This window comes from Callithrix jacchus, chromosome 3 (assembly GCF_049354715.1).
Source record: "Callithrix jacchus isolate 240 chromosome 3, calJac240_pri, whole genome shotgun sequence".
Lineage (NCBI taxonomy): Eukaryota > Metazoa > Chordata > Mammalia > Primates > Cebidae > Callithrix > Callithrix jacchus.
Window position 1 is genome coordinate 30,207,283 of NC_133504.1, and position 22,513 is coordinate 30,229,795.

Consider the following 22,513-nt stretch of genomic DNA (forward strand, 5'->3'; position numbering starts at 1 on the left):
ATCAGCCTCCCAAAGTACTGGGATTACAGGCTTGAGCCACCGCGCCTGATCTGTTATTAAATGATAGGCTGAGATGGGCAGATCACATGAGCTCTGAAGTTTGAGAACAGCTAGGCCAACATGGTGTAACCCCATCTCTACTAAATATTCAAAAACTAGTGGGACATGGTGACCCACTCCTGTAGTCAAAGCTACTTTAGAGGCTGAGGTGGGAGAATAGCTTAAACCTGTGGACCGGAAGTTGCAACCCCAGCCTAGATGAGAGAACGAGGCCCTGTCTCAGAAAAGATTAAATAAATAAGTTTCCTTTCAAAAGGCTAATCAGTTTTCAGCATATCAATGCTTCATTCCAGGCAAGGTAATTTCTCTTAGTTTTTTTTTTTTTTTTTTAGAAGAAGCCTCGCTGTTATTACCCAGACTGGAGTGCAATGGCACGATCTCGGCTCACCGAAACCTCCGCCTCCTGGGTTCAAGCAATTCTCCTGCCTCAGCCTCCCGAGTAGCTGGGACTACAGGCGCGCACCACCATGCCCAGCTAATTTTTGTATTTTTAGTAGAGACGGGGTTTCACCTTGTTGACCAGGATGGTCTCGATCTCTTCACCTTGTGATCCACCCGCCTCAGCCTCCCAAAGTGCTGGGATTATAGGCCTGAGCCACTGCGCCCAACCAGTTTTTTTTTTTCTTTAAATGTACGAAAATTTAATCATCCATAAAAGCTGTAATTTAATCTGACAGTAAAACACAAAAAACAATATTAAAATTGGTTTAGTATATTACATGTTTTAGCTTTGAAAGCCATAGAAATCAGTTATTCCAGTTGTTTTTCTTCTATAGGAAAATAGACCATTTTTCCAAAGCATTATGCAGAAACAATTTTAATTACAATGTAATGACAGATGATATTCCATTTTTTGTTTTGTTTTGTTTTGTTTTTTTAGAGATGGGGTTTCATCATGTTTGCCAGGCTGGTCTTGAACTCCTGACCTCAGTGATCCACCCACCTCGGCCTCCCAAAGTGCTAGGATTACAGGCATGAACCACTGCACCCAGCCTGGTATTCCATATTTTTTTAAATATAAAATGAAGTCAGTGACTCAAGAACGTTATCTGCTGCAATGAGGTTGAGGGGACATTTCATAATATCATTACAGATATAAAGTATAATGGTTCAACTTTGTAGTGCTTGATAGGGAGGAATCATGATTAAAAGGTCAATATGAAATCATTTGATTATAGTAGCAATAGCTAACATTTGAAATGCATCCTTACTCTTGTATATTTTCACACCTGCTATAACTGCTATTGCAAAGTAGAAATACTATTGTCTTATTTTCCAAGAGATATACAAGAGCAATTTTTTTCTCCAGGGAACTTGTGCAAACCAACATAAGATCTAAACTCTTCACATAATATATACAGCGTGAGAAGCCTCTTGAGATTTATCTTTTGGAGACTAAAGTGCTGATACTTTCCAATCAGGCAACAGTTCTTCATTCCTGTAATCTGGCTCAGAGCTACCGTTGACTACAGGCTTAGAGCAGCAGATGTGATTTCTTTTTAGGGTTCTTCTTTTCCACTGGTGTTTTTCTATTTATCCATCTGACCAGGTCATAAAACATCTCATTAACATTGATCTTTTGACTTTGCAGAAGTTTCTACAAAGGCGCAGTTACACCATTGTCTTGTCAAATTCTGGCCCTTTTCTTCACCATCTACTCACTCATCTTCCAGGTCACATTTATGGCCAAACAAAATCATTGGAACATATTCTGTGCCCTTAACCGGTAAAATCTGTTCCCTCGGGTCCTGTAAGTCATTAAATGTGGATTGAGCTATAATAGAATATACTAGTGTTAAACTTTGTCCATTCTTCATATACAAATTCCTCATCGCTGTAAATTGCTCGTCTTTGCAGTATCCAGGATTTCTAGCATACACTGTTAATCCATTTCAACTTGCTTTCTTTAGGAATCCTCTATCATTGGGTCATATTAAAAAAAATAAATTCCCTGAACAAACAGAACAGTCAAAGCCTTCCCAGTGCCTCCTGAACTAAGGACCACTAGCTTATACTCACACAGGATGTGGTCTGTTTAAATACTGATGATCCCTCCTCTTTTCTTTGAACTGCCACTCCCCTTTCAATCCATCTCAGGGCTCTCAGATCCTATTTTTTCTCTTCTCCCTCACAATTGTCCCTAATCTTTTATACACACACACACACACACACACACACACACACACATATTTTTTTAGAGATGGGGTTTACCATATTGGTCAGGCTGGTCTTGAACTCCTGACCTGAGGTGATCCACCCGCATCAGCCTTCCAAAGGGCTGGGATTACAGGCATCAGCCACCGCACCCACCCAATTGTCCTTACTCTTAATGGACTTTCCTTCCTCTACCAATCCTCTCTCCTTTCCTGTCACCACTCTTTTTAATCTCGTAAATCTTCCAGATTTGTTTACATGGGGAGTGAGGAAAGAAAGAGAAAGGCGAGGCATTGTGGTTCCATCTGGGTGTGTGTCCTGTGTGTGGATCCCAGGCCTGCTCTCAGATTACATGAGTCATCTGGGGCTGGTTCCTTGATTCCCTGCTTCACCCCTTCATGGTCACATGAAAACAAGAAAAATCAACCTCAATTTCTCTTTAAGTTTTGTGTAAAGATAAACACCAATAAACACAGATCTTCTGGAAAACTATTTTTTTTTTGGGTGGGGGGACTGAATCTCTGTGACTCAGGCTGGAGTGCCGTGGAGAGATCATAGCTCACTGCAGCCTCAATCTCCTGACCTCAAGCAATCTTCCTGCCTGGACCTCCCACGCTGCTGGGATTACAGTCTTGGGCTGTGGAGCTCAGCCTGGAAAACATTTTTTAAAATATAGAATTTGATATGGCACAGAACTCAAGATATTCCAAGAATGATTTGTGTTTCTCATACTTCTGTTGACTGTTTAATGGTAGATATGGTGATTATGCAGAACACCTCAGAACTAATTCGATGTAATTAGGGCAAAACCAGCATGAATCCCCTTGTGAGAAGTTCAAATCTGTGATTCTCATACAACATACAAAAGAAATTTCTCATGTAAGATGTTAAAGAGTGAACCACACACACATATGTGTGTGTGTGTGTGTGTTTGTGTATATGAGGTCACCAATATAGTGACCTCAGAACAAATTCAGTCTTATACCCTGTAGGGAGTTTTCTTTCTTTATAGAGTCAGCATAAGGGAAGTGACAGGTCTCAGAGGACAATTGTATCTTGTTCTCTGATTGATTCTCCAGGGTCTGGGTTGGTGAAGGGGGCAGGGGTAGGGACCTGAAGATTGGTCATGATGGGGTGAGAGCTGCAGAAGTAACCCATCATGCACTGAGTGGAGCATGAGGGCAAGTGCTGGGTTTAATTTTATTGTGGGGGGCACAGGATGTTGCTCTCACCCTGTAGTGCAGTGGTGCAATCGTGATTCACTGTAACCTGAAAGTTGTGGGCTCAAGAGATCCTCCAGCCTCAACCTTCCAAATGTCTAGGACTGCAGACACACGTTACCAGGCCCAGCTAATTTTTTTTAATTATTGTTTTTGTTGAAATATTGTCTCACTCTATAGGCCAGGCTGGTTTGGATCTTTTGGTTTTATCCTCCTTCCTTGACCCCCAAAGTGCTGAGATGACAGCCATGACTTTCAGCCAGTCTTTTGTTATTTATAAGAAGCCCCTTTGGAACCACTGGATTTATATTAATGAGGTGGGTTGGGGTGGGGCCCTGGGGTAGCCTCAGGATAGGGCTGCTCAGCAGAAGACCAAGTGATTAGTACATTCAGCAGAATGATGGGGAGACCTAGAAAATAAACTTTATACAAACTCTTGAAGAATGTCATAGGAGGAGCTGGAGATTCGTGAACACCTTGAGATGCCAGGAGGGTGGGCCACCCACAGAGGGAATGAAACTATATTTAAATATTCATTGTGATACTTACACTGTACTTATACTTTTAAAATGGTTCCTTTAGTGATTTATTTTAAGATTTGGATACAATGATAAGATGTATGATTACTGCATTAAATTGATTTGGGGAAACTAGAAACAGCATGATCTTGATAAAATTGACCATAATAATTATTGAAACTGTGTAGTGGATCTAAGGGGGTTGCAGGAATCTTTTACACAATTATGTCTCTCTTTCTGCATGTTGGGGCTTTTTCATAGTATCTCAAAAATTAAACTGAGATCATACAGCATCCTATGTATTATTGTGTTAGTCTCGCATGGGGAAAATTGAACACCAATCAAATTGAGTCCAGATATGAAGACTGATGATGCCGCACACCCATTCACACTAGAATGATAGAAACAGGTTGTTTATCACATGCTGGGGTGTTGAAGGAGAGCACAGAGTGTGTGGTATGGAAATGGACTATGAGAGCAGAGAAATAAGACAGGCTGGGTGTTTTTCTTGAGGTTAAGGTGTGGTCAGGGTGAAGGATCACTTGCTCAGGATGAAATTGTGTGGTTGGAATCTCTTTCCTGCACTGAAGGAGGGAGTACCTGGGCTTTCTTAGCAGATTGCCCCGATGTGCAGCCTAAGAAAAGAATGAAGGAGTGAGGATTAAAAGTTATCAATAGTGAAAAACGATAAAAATAGATTTCAACTATGTTTTAGGATTCTCCCTACCCCAATGATTTAACAGTTGATTAGATGCATCATGTTTTATTTTGTTAAATTTGAACTTGTTGAGTAAGCCTTCATGGTGCTCAAAGAGGCTGGCAGCTTCATCTAGTAAGGGAAGTACAGTTCCATTGAACTTCCCTAGGAACCCAGCATTGCATGTTCTCGGAAGTGAAAAGAGTTCTTATTCCCTCTCAATAATGGCTGGAACTACAAAGAGTTCTGAATCCTGCTGTGGCGTTGTATTGTTACCTTAGTGTGTACAGAGAAATGTATGACCTTGAGTTAAATTTTGGATATTTGTGAGGCAATAATTATTTACTCTAAAGCAGGTAAGTCTGAGGTCATGGCCCCATAGTTGGCAAAACTGCATATTGGGCAGACTGTTGGTCAGGGGATCCAGCTCTGAGAAGTTTCATTCATTGACTGACCCTGGAGTCCTGTTGCTTATTAAGAATGTCCTGATTAATCAATAAATAGTAAATTTTTGTAGTAAATTTAAGTAGTAAATCTGTACTGAGCTCTTCACACATGACAATGGTTATGTCATCCTTACAGTGTGTAAACCCCACTGCTGTTTCTCATTTGATTCTGGGGTAAGGGGTAGGAAGGAGGTTCTTTCGGTAGCTGATTGGTCTAAGAGGGCAGTGATCTCCTAAACCCATGGCATAAAGCAGTGACTAAGAACATGATAGGAAAGCTACCCATTCCTGCAGAACAAATATGGCAGAGGGCTCTCATCTGGCTCCATGATGTAACAAGGATTCCTCCTATACCTTTGCTGAGCTAGTTGGGGTGCTGCTTCAAGAATCCAAGGCATGCTGAGCAACCGAGTATGGACAGTTACAGGCTCAGTGCCTGTGAGAGCCTAATGTACTGCAATTTAGAGCCTGTAAGCCTTTTGTGGAGGGGGCGCCACTGAAGATGGGTGGATTTGGAACTAACAGCATAAGTGACCTTAAGCAAAATTTATAAATGATGAATATGTTTCCTCCAAAATCAAAAAAGGGTTAAAGATTTTGGCTTGTTTTCACATTGCGGGCATTGAGAGGTTTAATAGCTGTTTCTCCACAGTGTCAGAGAGGGAGTTGCTTTCATTTACAAAATAGTTTTCAGGCATTTAATCAAATAAGGGGCTTGCACTGTGTGGGGGTAATAACCCATTCCCTTTGTGTAAACTGCTTTGTGAGTATTTTCATGGCCTGCCTGAATGAGTGTTTCAAATGGATTACCATGGAGGAGAATGTCATCAGTGTAAATCACACCTGCAGTTCTGGAAGACATTGAATGAAGTTGAGATCTTCCCTGCAAAGTTTGTGTGCAAAGGCAAGACTGCTGAGGTGCCCACGACTGGTGGATTGAGGTGCATAAAATTCCTTTGAGGTAAAGGGAAAGCATGGCCAGGAAGCTGTTGAAAGAAGCTGGAAAAAAAACGTAGCCAAATCTGGAGTAGCCTGATATTTACCATTTGCTGACTGGATGGAGTAAGCCATGTCAGTAACATTGGGAGAGATCACCCCATTAAAGCTGGCATTGATTCACTCTGAGATGTCCTGCTTCTTTCAAAGTGGAAAAGCACAGAAAATTGGGGTTGAACCCAGAAACAGTGGCATAATCACTCCTAGGTCTTGCATCATGGGTTTCAACACTTGAGTATCCTATTTTAACTAATATTTAGTCATATTATCTTTTTTCACTGGGGTCAGGAACATCCATTGAATCCCGTTTGTAAAGGTATTGAAAAATGCAAAAGGCCTAATTTAATTGCATATTACTTATTGTATCTCTTTATTTTCTCTGTATTTATCATCCCAGTGTGTGCTCTCATCTTGGAAAATTTAGAGAAACCAGTGATTCTCCTGGTTAAGACAAAGGAAACCACTTTTACCTCCCATTTTATGTTGGTAACATCATTAAGGTAATAGAGGATTCATCATTTATTTTTCTTTTTATTTATTTATTTATTTATTTATTTTTGTAATGGAGTCTTTCTCTTGTTGCCCAGGCTGGAGTGCAATGGCATGTTCTCAGCTCACAGAATCTCCACCTCCTAGGTTCAACGGATTATCTTGCTTCAGCCTCCCAAGTAGCTGGAAATACCGATATGTGCCACCTGACTTTGCTAATTTTGTATTTTAGTAGAGATGGGGTTTCCTCATGGTGGTCAGGTTGGTCTCAGACTCCTAATCTCAGGTGATCTGCCCGTCTCAGCCTTCCAAAGTTCTGGGATGGCAAAACCCCATCTCTACTAAAGATAGAAAATTAGCCGAGCGTGAGCCACTGTACCTGGCCAGATTCATCATTTAAAATCAGAGGGATCCTTGGTTAACTTATCAAAGGCAAAAGATTAAATGTATGAAAATTTTCCAATGAATGCCTTTTAACAGATGCTCATGTTCAATCATCATCCAAGTTACAGAGAAAAAAAAGACAACCATTACCTTTTAATCTTTTGTGTAGATAAGTTTGGTATATTTTGTATTGTCAACTGAAAGTTGCAAATTAGGAACTTCTGTTCCGATTTCATGTTTTGGTCTACTCCTTAAATTTATAAATTAGTTTTACTTTTTCTTCTCTTTTTCCCCCATCTCCCTGACTTTTTATGTCCTTTTCTTTTTTCATTATCTAGGCTGCTCAGCAGGAGTCCATTGTCTTTTTATTCTTTTTTTTTTGTAGGCACTTAATACACTGAAGGGGGTGTTACTTTTAAGGTGATTGTATTTCGAAGTTTCTTTTTTTTTTTTTGAGACGAAGTTTCACTCTTTTTACCCAGGCTGGAGTGCAATGGCGCAATCTCGGCTCACCACAATGTCCGCCTCCTGAGTTCAGGCAATTCTCCTGCCTCAGCCTCCTGAGTAGCTGGGATTACAGGCACACACCACCATGCCCAGCTAATTTTTTGTATTTTTAGTAGAGACGGGGTTTCACCATGTTGACCAGGATGGTCTCGATCTCTGGACCTCGTGATCCACCCACCTCAGCCTCCTAAAGTGCTGGGATTACAGGCTTGAGGCACCGCGCCCGGCCCGTATTTTGAAGTTTCTTACCACAGACAACCTTATCTCAGTAACAACACAGTTCTATGGGCACTGGAGGGTTACAGACTTCAGAAACCTTGGTTGTAACTTTGGTTGAAATTGATCACTTCAATCTAGAGCAATCAGGCAAGAAAAATAAATAAAGGGCATTCAAATAGGAAAGGAGAAAGCCAAATTATCTCTATTTGCAGATGACATGATTGTATATTTAGAAGACCCCATTGTCTCAGCCCAGAATCTCCTGAAACTAATAAGCAACTTCAGCGAAGTCTCAGGATACAAAATCGATATGCAAAAATCACAAGCATTTTTATACAGCAATAACAGACTTAAAGAGAGCCGAATCAAGAATGAACTGCCATTCACAGTTGCTACAAAGAGAATAAAATACCTGGGAATACAACTAACAAGGAACATAAAGGACATCTTCAAGGAGAACTACAAAGCACTGCTCAATGAAATAAGAGAGGACACAAACAGACGGAGAAACATTCCACGTTCATGGTCAGGAAGAATCAATATCATGAAAATGGCCAAACTGCCCAAAGTAATTTATAGATTCAACACTATTTCCATCAAGCTACCAATGACCTTCTTCACAGAACTGGAAAAAGCCACCTTAAACTTCATATTGAACCAAAAGAGAGCCTGCATAGCCAAATCAATTATAAGCAAAAAGAACAAAGTGGGAGGCATCACATTCCCTGACTTCAAACTATACTACAAGGCTACAGTAATCAAAACAGCACAGTACTGGTACCAAAACAGAGAAATAGATATAGACCAATGGAACAGAACAGAGGCATCGGAGGCAACACAACATATCTACAACCATCCGATCTTTGGCAAACCTGACAAAAGCAAGCAATGGGGAATGTATTCCCTGTTTAATAAATGGCATTGCGAAAACTGGCTAGCCATGAGCAGAAAGCAGAAACTGGACCCCTTCTGGTCACCTTACATTAAAATTAACTCCACATGGATTAAAGACTTAAACGTAAGACCTAACACCATAGAAACCCTAGAAGAAAATTTAGGCAAAACCATTCAGAACATAGGCGTAGGCAAGGACTTTATGACCAAAACACAAAAAGCATTGGCAACAAAAACCAAAATAGACAAATGGGACCTAATCAAACTCCACACCTTCTGCATGGGAAAAGAAACAGTCATTAGAGTGAATCAGCAACCAACAGAATGGGAAAACATTTCTGCAGTTTACCCAACTGATAAAAGGCTGATATCCAGAATTTACAAAGAACTAAAACAGATTTACAAAAACAAACAAAAAAAACAAGCCCATTCAAAAGTGGGTGAAGGTTATGAACAGACACTTTGCAAAAGAAGACATACATGAGGCCAACAAGCATATGAAAAAATGCTCATCATCACTGGTCATTAGAGAAATGCAAATCAAAACTACATTGAGATACCATCTCACACCAGTTAGAATGGTAATCATTAAAAAATCTGGAGACAACAGATGCTGGAGAGGATGTGGAGAAATAGAAACACTTTTATACTGTTGGTGGGAGTGTAAGTTAGTTCAACCATTGTGGAAGACAGTGTGGTAATTCCTCAAGGACCTAGAAGTAGAAATTCCATTTGACCCAGCAATCCCATTACTGGGTATATATCCAAAGGACTATAAATCGTTCTACTATAAGGACACATGCACAGGAATGTTCATTGCAGCACAGTTTACAATAGCAAAGACCTGGAACCAACCCAAATGCCCATCAATAATAGACTGGACAGGAAAAATGTGGCATATATACATTATGGAATATTATGCAGTCATCAAAAATGATGAGCTTGTGTCCTTTGTAGAGACATGGATGAACCTGGAAACCATCATTCTCAGCAAACTGACACAAGAGCAGAAAATTAAACACCACATGTTCTCACTCATAGGTGGATGTTGAACAATAAGAACACATGGACACAGGGAGGGGAGCACTACACACTGGGGTCTGTTGGGGGGAAATAGGGGAGGGACAGTCAGGGGGTGGAAAGTTGGGGAGAGATAGCATGGGGAGAAATGCCATATATAGGTGAAGGAGAGGAAGGCAGCAAATCACACTGCCATGTGTGTACCTATGCAACAATCTTGCATGTTCTTCACATGTACCCCAAAACCTAAAATGCAATTAAAAAAAAAAAAAGAGGCCGTGCGCAGTGGCTCACGCCTGTAATCCCAGCACTTTGGGAGGCCAAGTTGGGTGGATCACAAGGTCAAGAGATTGAGGCTATCCTGGTCAACATGGTGAAACCCCATCTCTACTAAAAATACAAAAAAAAACATTGGCTGGGCAAGGTGGCGTGTGCCTGTAATCCCAGCTACTCAGGAGGCTGAGGCAGGAGAATTGCCTGTACCCAGGAGGTGGAGTTGCAGTGAGCCGAGATCGCGCCATTGCACTCCAGGCTGGGTAACAAGAGCGAAACTCTGTCTCAAAAAAAGAAAGAAAGAAAGAAAGAAATTGACCACTTCAGTCAGCCACAGGGTTCACTGTCTTCTCCCCATAATTTTCTTCTTTTCTTTGTTTTCCTTTCATACGCTTTTTTTTTGCACACAAGGTCACACTATGTTGCCCAGGTTGGTCTCAAAGGCCTGGGCTCAAGCGATCATTACAGGTAGGAAACACTGTTCCCAGCCATCTCCTCCCCATAATCCTGAAGATCAGAATATTTGCTGTAACACAGGCAACAGAAGCAGCAAAGACATTCCTAGGGTTTTAATTAGCCATCTGCTCTTATGAGCATGGGTCTCAAATGCTATTATTTGTTTGTCTCCACAAACTTCATGTGTTATAAACAATCACCCATGCAGCAGTGCTGAGAAGTGGAACCTAATGGGAGGTCTTTAGGTGGCAAGGACTCCCCCAGTAATTGGATTCATGCCAGGCTAAAAAAGAGCTTTTGAGAGTATATGTCCCCACTCTGCTTTCTATTTCTTTTCTTTGAGACAGATTCTTTCTTGTCACCCAGGCGGGAGTGCAATGACACAATCTTGACTCACTGCCATTTCTGCTTCTGGGGCTCAAGTGATTCTTTCACTTCAGTCTCCGAAGCAACTGGGACTCCAGCCACATGCCACCAAGTTGGTCTTGAGCTACTGGCCTCAAGTGTATTGCCTGCCTAGGCCTCCCAAAGTGTGGGCATTACAGGCATGAGCCAATGCACTAAGCTCTGTGCCTCTGCTCTTCAGCCATGTGAGAAACTCTGTTTTTCTCTCCAGAGGCTGCAGCATTGAAGGCACCAACTTGGAAGCAGGGATCAGGCACTTGCCAGACACCAAACCTGTCACTGCCTTTACCTTGAACTTCCAAACTGTGAGAAATTGATTTCTCATCTTTATAAGTTACCAAATCTCAGATATTCTCTCAAATCACAACAAAATGGATTAACATATAAGTGATTGTAAGTTTCAAGTAATGCTAAATCTCCACATAGTGACTGTTCCTGCTTCACACAAGTGATCACCCAATGAGCTCATGTTTGGTGAAGGGTACCATCTTTCCCCTAAGTGCTCTATAGAACAGGCACCTATTTGGAGTTGAGACACACAACCAATTGGTCAGATTGGAGTCCTCCCCCTGAACTTACATCAGTCAGACCTTTTCTTAGCATCTAGAAACACGCCATGGAAAGTTTAGAAAAGCCAGTGATTCTCATAGTTAAGATAAGGGATACCTCTTTTACCTTTACTTGATGTCAGCAACCTCACCAGGGTAATAGAAGACCCTTCATTTAAACTTAGAGGGATCCCTGGTCAGCTAATGATAGAAAAAGGATTAAGTCTGTGAAGGTTTTTCAATTGATACATTTCAACAAACCGAGGTTCAGTCGTCATCCAGGTTACAGGGGCAGAAAGTCAACGAGCACCTTTTATCTTTTGTGTTGTGTAGATTCTTTTGGTAAATTTTGCATTTTTAACTGGAAATTGCAAATTAGGTACTTCTGTTAGAGGCTTTTGTTTGTTTTTTGTCCTCTCCTCGTATCTGTGATTTGGTTTTATTTTTCATTCTCTTAATTCTCCTTTATCTGACCTTCATGAAAACTTTTATTTTTTTATTTTTGTAGACATTCAATACACTTCACAGGTTGTTTCTTTTGACTATGCTTTAACAAGACATAGTAGTCATTTAATATAATTATTGTCTATGATAATACTAATTTTAACAGCTTGTGAAGAAGGTTCAATTGAGAAATATGGCATGCTTTCCCCTTAAGGTGTCAGTGTAATTATACTCACAGGATTTGCTTTTCAAATTATAAAAGACATAGCAATATGTCTGGACTGAAATGCGTGACTCAGGGAGACATTAAAAGGCATGAGTGTATATTCCTGTTCTTAAATACCAAAATATTTCTAAATTACTGACTTTGGTCAGAAAAATCTCTGTAAGAGCCTCAGCTGAACTCAGTAAAAGCAGCACAAAGCAGCAGAGCTGAAAGTGCAGGATTGTCATGGGGGGCAGAGCCAGTGAGCAAAGCAGAGCAAGAACAGCAGTTCCCTAACAGTGGCAGCCAACATCTGGATAATCCTGCTCAAATGGACTTCGTAGGGGTCAGTTTTTAGATAGGGTGGACCCCCCCTGACAATTTGGTTCAGTGTTCAGACTGCTAACACCACATACTCCAAGATTGTGTGAGATGGATTCTTCATCATGAAATAAGGTTTATGGAGGAAGCAGGTTGTCTACACAGTTGGTACAAAAGTGACTTGAGAGAGCAGGGAAAGGAGACTAGTTTGGGGCTGTGATGGTTGTCATGGGTGGGGCTGCTGAAAGGGTCTTGCACTACCCGGGGCTGAACCTCCCACCTGCACCTACAGAGGATGCACCCAGGCTTTCTCATCAGTCTCTCCAAGTGCGCAGAAAGGACGAGAAGAGTGTGTCCCCCCAAAATATTGAGTCAAACATAAACATGGAATAACAGACTTTATTACAAATGTCCTCCAACAACACAAAAAGAAAAGATAGCCACATGCAAAGGGCTCTCTAAGGAGCCCATCACTGGTCTATGACAATACTGATTGTGACAGCTTGGGAAGAAGGGTCAACAGAGAAATAAGGCACAAGCTTTTCTGTAAACTTATCAGTGAAAGTGTACACATGTGATCTGGTTTTTAAATTATAAAATGAAACCTCTCCCAACTCATAGTCCAGAAAAATGCCCATTTGCTGGACTTCTGTATTCCTTGTACTGCATGAACTACAGAATGGCTGAATTTCCCAGCACCCCATCTGTGGGGTTGGCGATCTCAGGCCATCTCTGGGAAATGTTTCTTTACAAACACCAAGGGACCACGCACCTGTGCCTCTCACTTCTACGTGCCAAAAATGTCTCCCAGCATCAAAGCCCTCACGGCTCCGGACTGCTGGGTAAAAGCAAAACGACTGAGGATTATCAGTAAAGCCTGGATTCATCCTACAAAATATCACGCTTTTTCTGTCTCCTGAGATAATAAGACTAGGGTGGGCTGTTTCCGGGTCTAGCGTCAAATCTTCCTGAAATGTGCTCATCATTCTGTGGAGGCCAAAATAATGTGGAGGGAGCCCCAAACTCTTCTTCCTGAATTCATGTGAGAAGACGGCAGGGGCTTTCAGGTTTTCATATGTGTTGTAGATGTTCTCAGTACCTGTCAGCACATCCAGGTCTCCCTGAAATCCCTTCTCTGTTACTGCATTTAGCAGGTTTTGGAGTACAAGTAAATGCTCTGAAATTTGTCTTTGGTTTTCAGCGAGTTTTTCTTCAGCGTCGTGCTCTTCAACAAGTAAAGAGGCACAAATTGCAGCTTGTTCCTTTACCAAGGATATCTTAATTTCTTCAAATTCAGACTGTAATTCCTTCCTCCATGTTTCCATCTTCCTTTTCTCATTGACAGATTTCAACATTGTCGCTTCACGTCGCATCTTGGCATCTTCAATTTTCTCCTTTAGTGGCTGAATGTAGCTTTTGAGCTTTCTCCTGTTTCTGGCTGCAGCTTGCTCAATGGGCAGCAGGGGGTGATGCTGGTGGTCAGAGGAGACCCTGCACTGGGGACACAACAGCTCCAGGTCCTTCTCACAGAACAGGGCCAGACGCAGACAGTGCTTCCCACACAGGGGCTCCTCCTCCTCCTGCACTTTCCTCTTCCTCCTCATGGCGGGAAGCTGCTGAACCACATCAGTCATGTGGCGAAATTGGGTGTTGCTCCTGAGGTTCTCTTCAGGGCAGTGGTGGAGGCAGACGGGACAGGGGAAGATGTCCTGTAGGTCTTCCCAGCACTGGTGGATGCAGGAGCGACAGAAGTTGTGCCCACAGTGAGTGGTGACTGGGTCCTTCAGGTAACCCAGGCAGATGGGGCAGCTGGCCTCTGCTTGGAGCTCAGCCAGGGATGCTGTGACGGCCATGGTGCAGGGAGGGATCTGCGTGGGGAGACTCCCTTCAGAAGGTGTGATCCTCCGGGAAGGAGGGAAGGTGAGAAGCCGGTGCCTCCTCTGTGTTCTCTCTCCTGCAAGCACTTCACAGGCCTGTGTCTGTTTTTTTGCCTTTGGCTCTAGAAGCAGCTCCAGTGGGAGGGCGGGCCCAGGGCACCGGCTGATCCCTTGGCACCAGATCCTCCTTTACTGAAATTCAAGCTGGGCTCTTTCGTGGTCTTTCTCAGAAAAAGCCACAGTTACAAGAGGCAATGGAAAATAATGACCGCGTGAAATACTCCAGAGTGTGACTTTCAACACAACAAGAAGGCAGTTGTCATCAACTACAAAAGGGAAAAAAGAATAAGATCTATTAAATCAATAAAGAACATTTATATCAATGCAGATATCTACCTAATAATTTTCTTTATTTCTACATAAACCCTTCTAACAATAAAGTCCATTGGGATAGAGTAAGTTTCCACTAGCTGTGATTTCTAAGTATTCACTAAGTATTACTAAGTTATCACTAAGTAAGATAAGTATTCACTAGCTGTTATTTCTAATGATATTACGAGCTGAATATTTGAGAGACTGTATTTCAGTCATTCATAGTGCAGCATTTACCCATAAGAGTATACGTGATCCTGGGTTTGCCACACAATATTGCAAAGTATAGGAATTGGGATATCAATTTTAAGTGGTTACAGTGTTTGTTGTAGTGATTTTGCTGCTACATTACATGCTTTAGATGTTCTCCAGGAAAAAACATTATTGAAAAGGCTGACAGCCCTGACAACATGGTGACACTGCATTCTTTTTTTTTTTTTTGAGACTAAGTTTCGCTCTTGTTACTCAGACTGGAGTGCAATGGCACGATCTCGGCTCACTGGAAGCTCCGCCTCCTGCCTCAGCCTCCGGAGTAGCTGGGACTACAGGTGTGGGCCACCATGCCCAGCTAATTTTTGTATTTTTAGTAGAGACGGGATTTCACCATGTTGACCAGAATGGTCTCGATCTCTTGACCTTGTGATCCGCCCGCCTCAGCCTCCCAAAGTGCTGGGATTATAGGCGTGAGCCATCACGCCCGGATGCTGGTGACACTACATTCTATCAAAAAACTACAAAAATGAGCCAGGCTTAGTGGCACACACCTGTAGTTCAAGCCACGAGGAAGGTTAGGTAGGAGGATCAATTGAGCCTGTGCGGAGAGGCTGCAGTGAGCAGTCATTGTGTCACTGGAATCTAGCCTAGGGAACACAGCATGATCCTTTCTCAAATAAAATAAAATAAAATAAAAGCTGAGCCTTATTGTCTCTGTGTCACTGTCTCCAAGCCAGACCAGCTCCTCTCTTACTCTCTTTTATGAGCCTCACCTTTCACTTTTGCTACATCTCAGAGTTCTAAAGTCTCTTGTGGGCCGGGCATGGTGGCTCACACTGGTAGTCAGCATTTTGCAGGCCGAGGTGGGCATATGCATATCAACTGAGGTCTGAAGTTTGAGACCAGCCTGGTCAACATATAGATGAGGTTTCATCCCATCTATACTACAAATACAAAAAATAGCTGGATGTGATGGTGGGTACCTATAATCCCAGCTACTTAGAAGTCTGAGGCAGGTGGATCACTTGAACCCAGGAAGCGGAGGTTGCAGTGAGCCGAGACAGTGCCATTCTACTCTGGCCTGGGCAACAACAGTAAAACTCTGTCTCAAAAGTAAAAATAAAAATAAATATCCCTGCATCTTCCTCTCTTCTTCACACTTCACGCAAATCTCTCCACTTTCTCTTTCTATTCCACCTTGTCTGGCTTCCAGGTCTGACTCCTCTATGGCCACACAAATCTCCCAAGTTCAGACAAACCAAATTAATGGCAAAAGCAAGGCCAGGCATTACGGTTTCGAGCTCTCATATTTTGGGGTCACTGACCGCAAGCATAGCTGCCCCTTCTCCCTTGTTTCCATCTGCTCCATCCTCCTCTGACCTTGCCTACATTATCCACTCCACTGGCCAGGGGTTTGCAAAGGGAATTTCGTAAGCGATTCCTCAAAGTAGCCTCCTACTTCACCCTGGTTTTCCCATTTTTGTGCTCATGGACTGTGAGCAGAAGCACTCACAGGGCCGCTCCATTTGCAGCCTGAGACTCCGAAGTCTCCCCCAACCTCTAAATCCACCCAAGGCGCCTGCTCCTTCCCTCAGTCCCTGCTCACCTGCTTTTGTGTTCCGAGGGGTGCTCTCCTTACGCCAAATCTCCACTTGGGTCCAGGCTCTGTGAGTATTCTGGAGGTGCGCTTAAATTTCCAGATGTGAAGAGTGGTTCCCTCAGCAGCATTGCCGAGGTGGTAAGAATGGCTTCTCCTGCTTTGGCAGGTCAATGGCGTCCTTCTTGGTTCGAGTAAGAACGGGCAACACAGCACAGCCTCTCTGTTCACCTGAGAGTTCTGAATCTGGCCCCTTCAGGGCTTAGAAGCCTGTGGAGAGTTTCCTTTCTGTTTCCCTATTGGACAGACTGCAGATGCAATTAGCATCTGGCCAATAACAGGCTCTGATTAGTATTTTACATCTTCTCAGATTTTATTTTCAGGCTAGGAGGTGGGGTGAGTGGGGCGAACAGGAGATTAAAGGTGGATGATTGGATTTCTCTCACTACTTTACTCAAACTCCTGTGTGTGTGTGTGTGTGTGTGTGACAGAGTTTCCCTCTTATTACCCAGGCTGCAGTGCAATGGCGTGATCTCGGCTCACCACAACCTCCACCTCCTGGGTTCAAGCAATTCTCCTGCCTCAGCCTCTTGAGTAGCTGGGACTACAGGCGTGCACCACCATGCCCAGCTAAGTTTTGTATTTTCAGTAGAGACGGGGTTTCACCAAGTTGACCAGGATGGTCTCGATTTCTTGATCTTGTGATCCACCCACCTCGGCCTCCCAAAGCTCTGGGATTATAGGCGTGAGCTACCACGCCCGGCCCAAAAAAACTTCTAAAGTAGGGAAAAGCTTGTCTTGCAGAGACTTTAAGTATGGCTTTTGTTTAATGCCAATAGATTTTATATTTAATCCCAGTAGATTTTATGTAGCAGCTCAGCAATACTGGAAACCCTACATCCTTGAATACTGGTTTCATGTATAACATGAGCAATAACAACATGTAACTAAGAATGCAAGTAAACTGTTTCCTAAACACACAAATATTTGTTAATATTATTAGGTGGGTGAAAAGGTAATCACAGGTTCTTTAATGACAAGAACCGTGATTACTTTTGCACCAAACTAATACTATAAAATTTTGTTACATGACCGTTAGGCAGACACTTTAAAATATATAAATTACTCATGAATAAAATTAAATCATTCATAATTCCCTCATCCAGAGTTACTTTTGTGTCTATACATGTGTGGTTAGCATAAATTACATATAGCTGTTTTCTTTAAAAAAAAAACACACATAAATGGGTACTTTTATATCTTAGGGTCTTTTTCCCCCAAATGTTAATGTCTCTTTCTTATACTAATGCACACTGGTTTAAAAAAAAAAAAAAATATATATATATATATGATTTCTCTCTATATATAATAATTTATATATAGATATTTATAGTTTCTCAATATATATATGGAGAGAGAGAGAGAGAGAGATGGAGTTATTCTCTTGTTGCACAGATTAAAGTGCAATGGGGCAGTCTCGGCTCACCACTCCCACTACCTCTCGAAGTCAAGTGATTCTCCTGCCTCAGCCTCCTGAGCAGCTGGGAATACAGGCAAGTGCCACCACACTCAGCTACGTTTTATAATTTTAGTAGAGACAGGGTTTCACCATGTTGATCAGACTGGTCTTGAACTCCTGACCTCATGATCTGCCCACCTCAGCCTCCCAAAGTGCTAGGATTACAGGCGTGAGCCACCGCACCCTGCAGATATGTTTTCAAATTGAGAACTGTGTTGAAGTAGAAAGTGAAACCATCCCGCCTCCACCCTCCAGGACATCCACAGTCACTAACTTGATCTATGCATTTTCACCATATCATACTGCACACAGCACACACTACGTATATTTACATGTACATATAGATACAAATGCAATTGGAGTACAAATAATTCACATTTCAGTCAAATGCCAACTGGCTGAATGTTATAGGTAACATTTGGCTGACGCTGAAGACAAAGCCAAATATTAACATAATAGAAGGAATTCCTGTGATGCAAGAATAAATCATAAATTTTAACCAAAAAAATTATTTAAAAAATTTGATTTTGAACAAATAAATAAAAATAAAATCATCAGATTTTGCAAGGATGACGTGCTACTGCAGAAACAAGACTTTCTCGGCACCATCATCTGCTAGACTCCTCCTGTGGTCACTCTATTACCTACAACATATTAAAGTAGGTGCTCGCTCTCACCCGAGATAGGTAGAGAAGCAGGACTTTCTGTGTTTCATTGCCTTGGGTTCAGCCAGGGTTTAAACAGAAAAGCACATTCAAATATGGTGATTTCAGTATCATTTAATAAAGGGATTATTTGCAAAACTAGGCAGACTTTAGGGTCACCCAACGTGGAGCTAAGATTCCCTTGAGACCCGGTTCCTATAAGGGGCCTTTTCCAGCCCCAACTCCAATGGCATTACTACTGATTAAAAGCACAACCATTGGGCCAGGAGCAGTGGCTTATGCCTGTTATCCCAGCACTTTGGGAGGTTGAGGTGGGTGGACCACCTGAGGTCAGGAATTTAAGACCAGCCTAGCCAACATGGTAAAACCCCTTCTCTACTAAAAATACAAAAATTAGCCAGCCACCATAGCCAGTCACCTGTGATCCCAGCTACTCGGGAGTCTGAGGATAGAGAATCACTTGAACCTGGGAGGCAGAGGTTGAAGTGAGCTGAGATTGCACCTTTGCACTCCACCCTTAGGGACAAGAGTGAAACTCCATCTCAAAAAAAAAAATTAAATACATAGATGGAGATGGGGCATTCTGGGAGAATGGGGGAAAATAATGTGGCTCTGAACCTCAGACATGTTGCTTAACAATTCACAGTCCAGACCAGTGACTCATGCCTGTAATCTCAACACTTTGACCATATAATAAAGAAAATAAAAATTTTAAATTTTAGAAAAAGAACAATTCACAGGCTGTTTTCCTGTTTGCATACTGGGGACAATAATTGCCATTTCAAGGGGTGATTATAACTTGATAAGTGTTTGCATAAAGCACATATCTTAGTGTCCATAATGTGGAAAAGTAAAAGCAGCTGGCAGTAGCAGGCCAAGCATCTAACAAATCAGTCCACATCACATACTATAAAATAAGAACCTTATTCCTGCTTTGTAGATAATAAACCCAACATTGCATATATAGCAAAAGGAACAACTGAGACTCAAACCCAGTCAGGCTCTAAAAAATATTTCCAATCACTTTTTTGTACTCAATTATTTGTGACCACTATTATCTCAGAGAATAAGGAGGTAACAGTTTTCAGAATCCAATTCCAGAAAGATAATACATAGTTGAATATTTGAAATTGGGTCCTAAAAATTTTATCCAGAATTTTTAATATTTATTTATTTTCTTTTTTGAGACTGGGTCTTGCTTTGCAGCCCATGTTGTAGTGCAGTGGTGCCATCTGGGCTCACTGCAACCTCCACAGGAGGATCACGAGGTCAAAAGATTGAGAACATTCTGGAAAACATGGTGAAATACCATCTCTACTAGAAATAAAAATATTAGCTGGACATGGCGGCACATGCCTGTAGTCCCAGCTACTCGGAGGCTGATAAAGGAGAATCGCTTGAACCCAGGAGGTGGAGGTTGCAGTGAGCGAAGATCATGCCATTGCATTCCAGCCTTGCAACAGAACAAGACTCCATCTCAATAAATAAATAAATAAGAATAAATATTTCTACCAGCAGTCTGTCTTCAATGTCTGAGCCTGTGGATGCTGAAAACTCTGGAATGAGTTTGGGAATCCAGAAAACAAAGGCAAGGACTGACTCTGGAAGCACAACCTTCAAGGGACAAAAAAATTAAAAGTGCCTGAGAAGGAAAAGGTCAACGCTAGCCAATGAGTATTTCCAATATTTAATTAACCCAGGACCTAACCACTGATTAAGTTAGAGGAGTTTCAATGGACTAGTGAGAGACGGATAAATCCAATCTTCCACTTTTAATGTCCTCATGTTCTCCCCACCCCGCCACCTCCAAGGCTTAAAATGCAATCAGAGAAGAAGGTGGAAAATGTTCATTGGAGCCTGTCCTTGGCCAAAGGCTAATTTCATCTGCATTCTGTCCAATAGGGAAACAGAAAGGAAACTCTCCACAGGCTTATAAGCTCTGAAGGCGCCAGATTCAGAACTCTCAGATGAACAGAGAGGCTGTGCTGTGTTGCCTGTTCTGACCTGGACCAAGAAGGACACGACTGACCTGGGAAGGCAGGAGAAGCCATTCTTATTTGGCAGTGGTTCTGAAGGAACCACCCCTCACGTCTAAAAATTTAAAGGCAGCTCTGGAGTATTCACAGAGCCTGGACCCAAGTGGAGATTTGGCATCAGGAGAGCAGCCCTCGAACAACAAGTGCAGGTGAGCAGGGACTCAGGGAGGGAGCAGACACCTTGGGTGGGGTTAGGGTTGGGGAGAGACATCAGAGGCTCAGGTTGCAAATGGAGTGATCCTGGGAGGACCTCCGCTCACAGTTCATGAGGATTAAAACGGGAGAACTCCCCTAACTGGGTTGGACTAGGACACTGCATTGAGGAAGTGCTTAGAAAATTCACTTTGCAGACACCTGGCCAGTGGAGCAGGTAAGGTCAGAGGAGAATACAATAGTTGGCAGTGAGGGGGAAGGGCCACTTGTGCTTCTGATCAGTGACCCCAAAATATGAGAACACGAAATCATAATGCCTGGCCTTGCTTTTGCCACTAATATATTTCAACTGAACTTGAGAGATTTTTGCGGCCCTAGAGGAGTCAGACCTGAAAGTCAGATGAAATGGGATTAGAAAAAGACTGTGGAGAGACTTGTGTGAAGTATGAAGGGAGAGGAAGACACAAGGGATTTTATTTATTTATTTATTTGTTCATTTTTTTTTTCTTTTATTTATTTTTTTTATTTTTATTTTTTATTGCATTTTAGGTTTTGGGGTACATGTGCAAAGCATGCAATACAGTTGCATAGGTACACACATGGCAGTGTGTTTTGTTTGCTTTCTCCCCTTCACCCACATTTGGTCTTTCTCCCCAGGCTATCCCTCCCCACCTCCCCCTCCCACTGGCCCTCCACTTTTCCCCCCAATAGACCCCAGTGTTTAGTAGTCCCCTCTCTGTGTCCATGTGTTCTCATTTTTCATCACCCGCCTATGAGTAAGAATATGTGGTGTTTCATTTTCTGTTCTTGTGTCAGTTTGCTGAGAATGATGTTCTCCAGATTCATCCATGTCCCTACAAATGACACGAACTCATCGTTTCTGATTGCTGCATAATATTCCATGGTGTATATGTGCCACATTTTCCCAATCCAGTCTATCATCGATGGGCATTTGGGTTGATTCCAGGTCTTTGCTATTGTAAACAGTGCTGCAATGAACATTTGTGTGCATGTGTCCTCATAGTAGAACGATTCATAGTCCTTTGGATATATACCCAGTAATGGGATTGCTGGGTCAAATGGAATTTCTATTTCTAAGGCCTTGAGGAATCGCCACACTGTCTTCCACAATGGTTGGACTAATGTACACTCCCACCAACAGTGTAAAAGTGTTCCTTTTTCTCCACATCCTCTCCAGCATCTGTTGTCTCCAGATTTTTTAATGATTGCCATTCTAACTGGCGTGAGATGGTATCTCAATGTGGTTTTGATTTGCATCTCTCTGATGACCAGTGACGATGAGCATTTTTTCATATGATTGTTGGCCTCATATATGTCTTCTTTCGTAAAGTGTCTGTTCATATCCTTTGCCCAATTTTGAATGGGCTTGTTTGTTTTTTTCCTGTAAATCTATTTGAGTTTGTAAATTCTGGATATCAGCCCTTTGTCAGATGGGTAAAGGGCAAAAATTTTTTCCCATTCAGTTGGTTGCCAATTCACACTAGAGACTGTTTCTTTTGCTGTGCAGAAGCTGTGGAGTTTAATTAGGTCCCATTTGTCTATTTTGGCTTTTGTTGCCAATGCTTTTGGTGTTTTGTTCATGAAGTCCTTGCCTACTCCTATGTCCTGGATGGTTTTGCCTAGATTTCCTTCTAGGTGTTTTTTATTTTTTTGAGACACAGCCCTACTCTGCTGCTTTGCTGAGTAGAGTGGCACAATCTCAGCTCACTTCAACCTTCCTCTCTCAAGGTTAAGTGATTCTCCTGCCCCAGTCTCCCAAATAGCTGGGACTATAAGTACCCACTACAACACCCAGCTAACTTTG

The 22,513-nt window shown here is 42.2% G+C and overlaps 1 protein-coding gene and 1 pseudogene across 2 annotated transcripts in view; both read right to left on the minus strand.

Annotated features, from left to right (window-relative positions):
- Positions 1 to 1,371: 1,371 nt before the first annotated feature.
- LOC100391336 (ras-related protein Rap-1A pseudogene) lies at positions 1,372 to 6,166 on the minus strand (annotated as a pseudogene).
- Positions 6,167 to 12,639: 6,473 nt separating this feature from the next.
- The window catches only part of LOC108590038 (tripartite motif-containing protein 75-like), a 49,446-nt gene continuing 39,572 nt past the window's right edge, over positions 12,640 to 22,513 (minus strand). For both annotated transcript variants that reach the window (XM_078366325.1, XM_035292726.3), the window contains exons 3-4: positions 16,325 to 16,642; positions 12,640 to 14,459 (exon numbers count right to left, since the gene is read on the minus strand). In XM_078366325.1, coding sequence (XP_078222451.1) covers positions 12,727 to 14,109 — 1,383 coding nt within the window. In that variant the 5' untranslated portion in view covers positions 14,110 to 14,459; positions 16,325 to 16,642 and the 3' untranslated portion in view covers positions 12,640 to 12,726. The remainder of the gene's footprint in view (positions 14,460 to 16,324; positions 16,643 to 22,513) is intronic.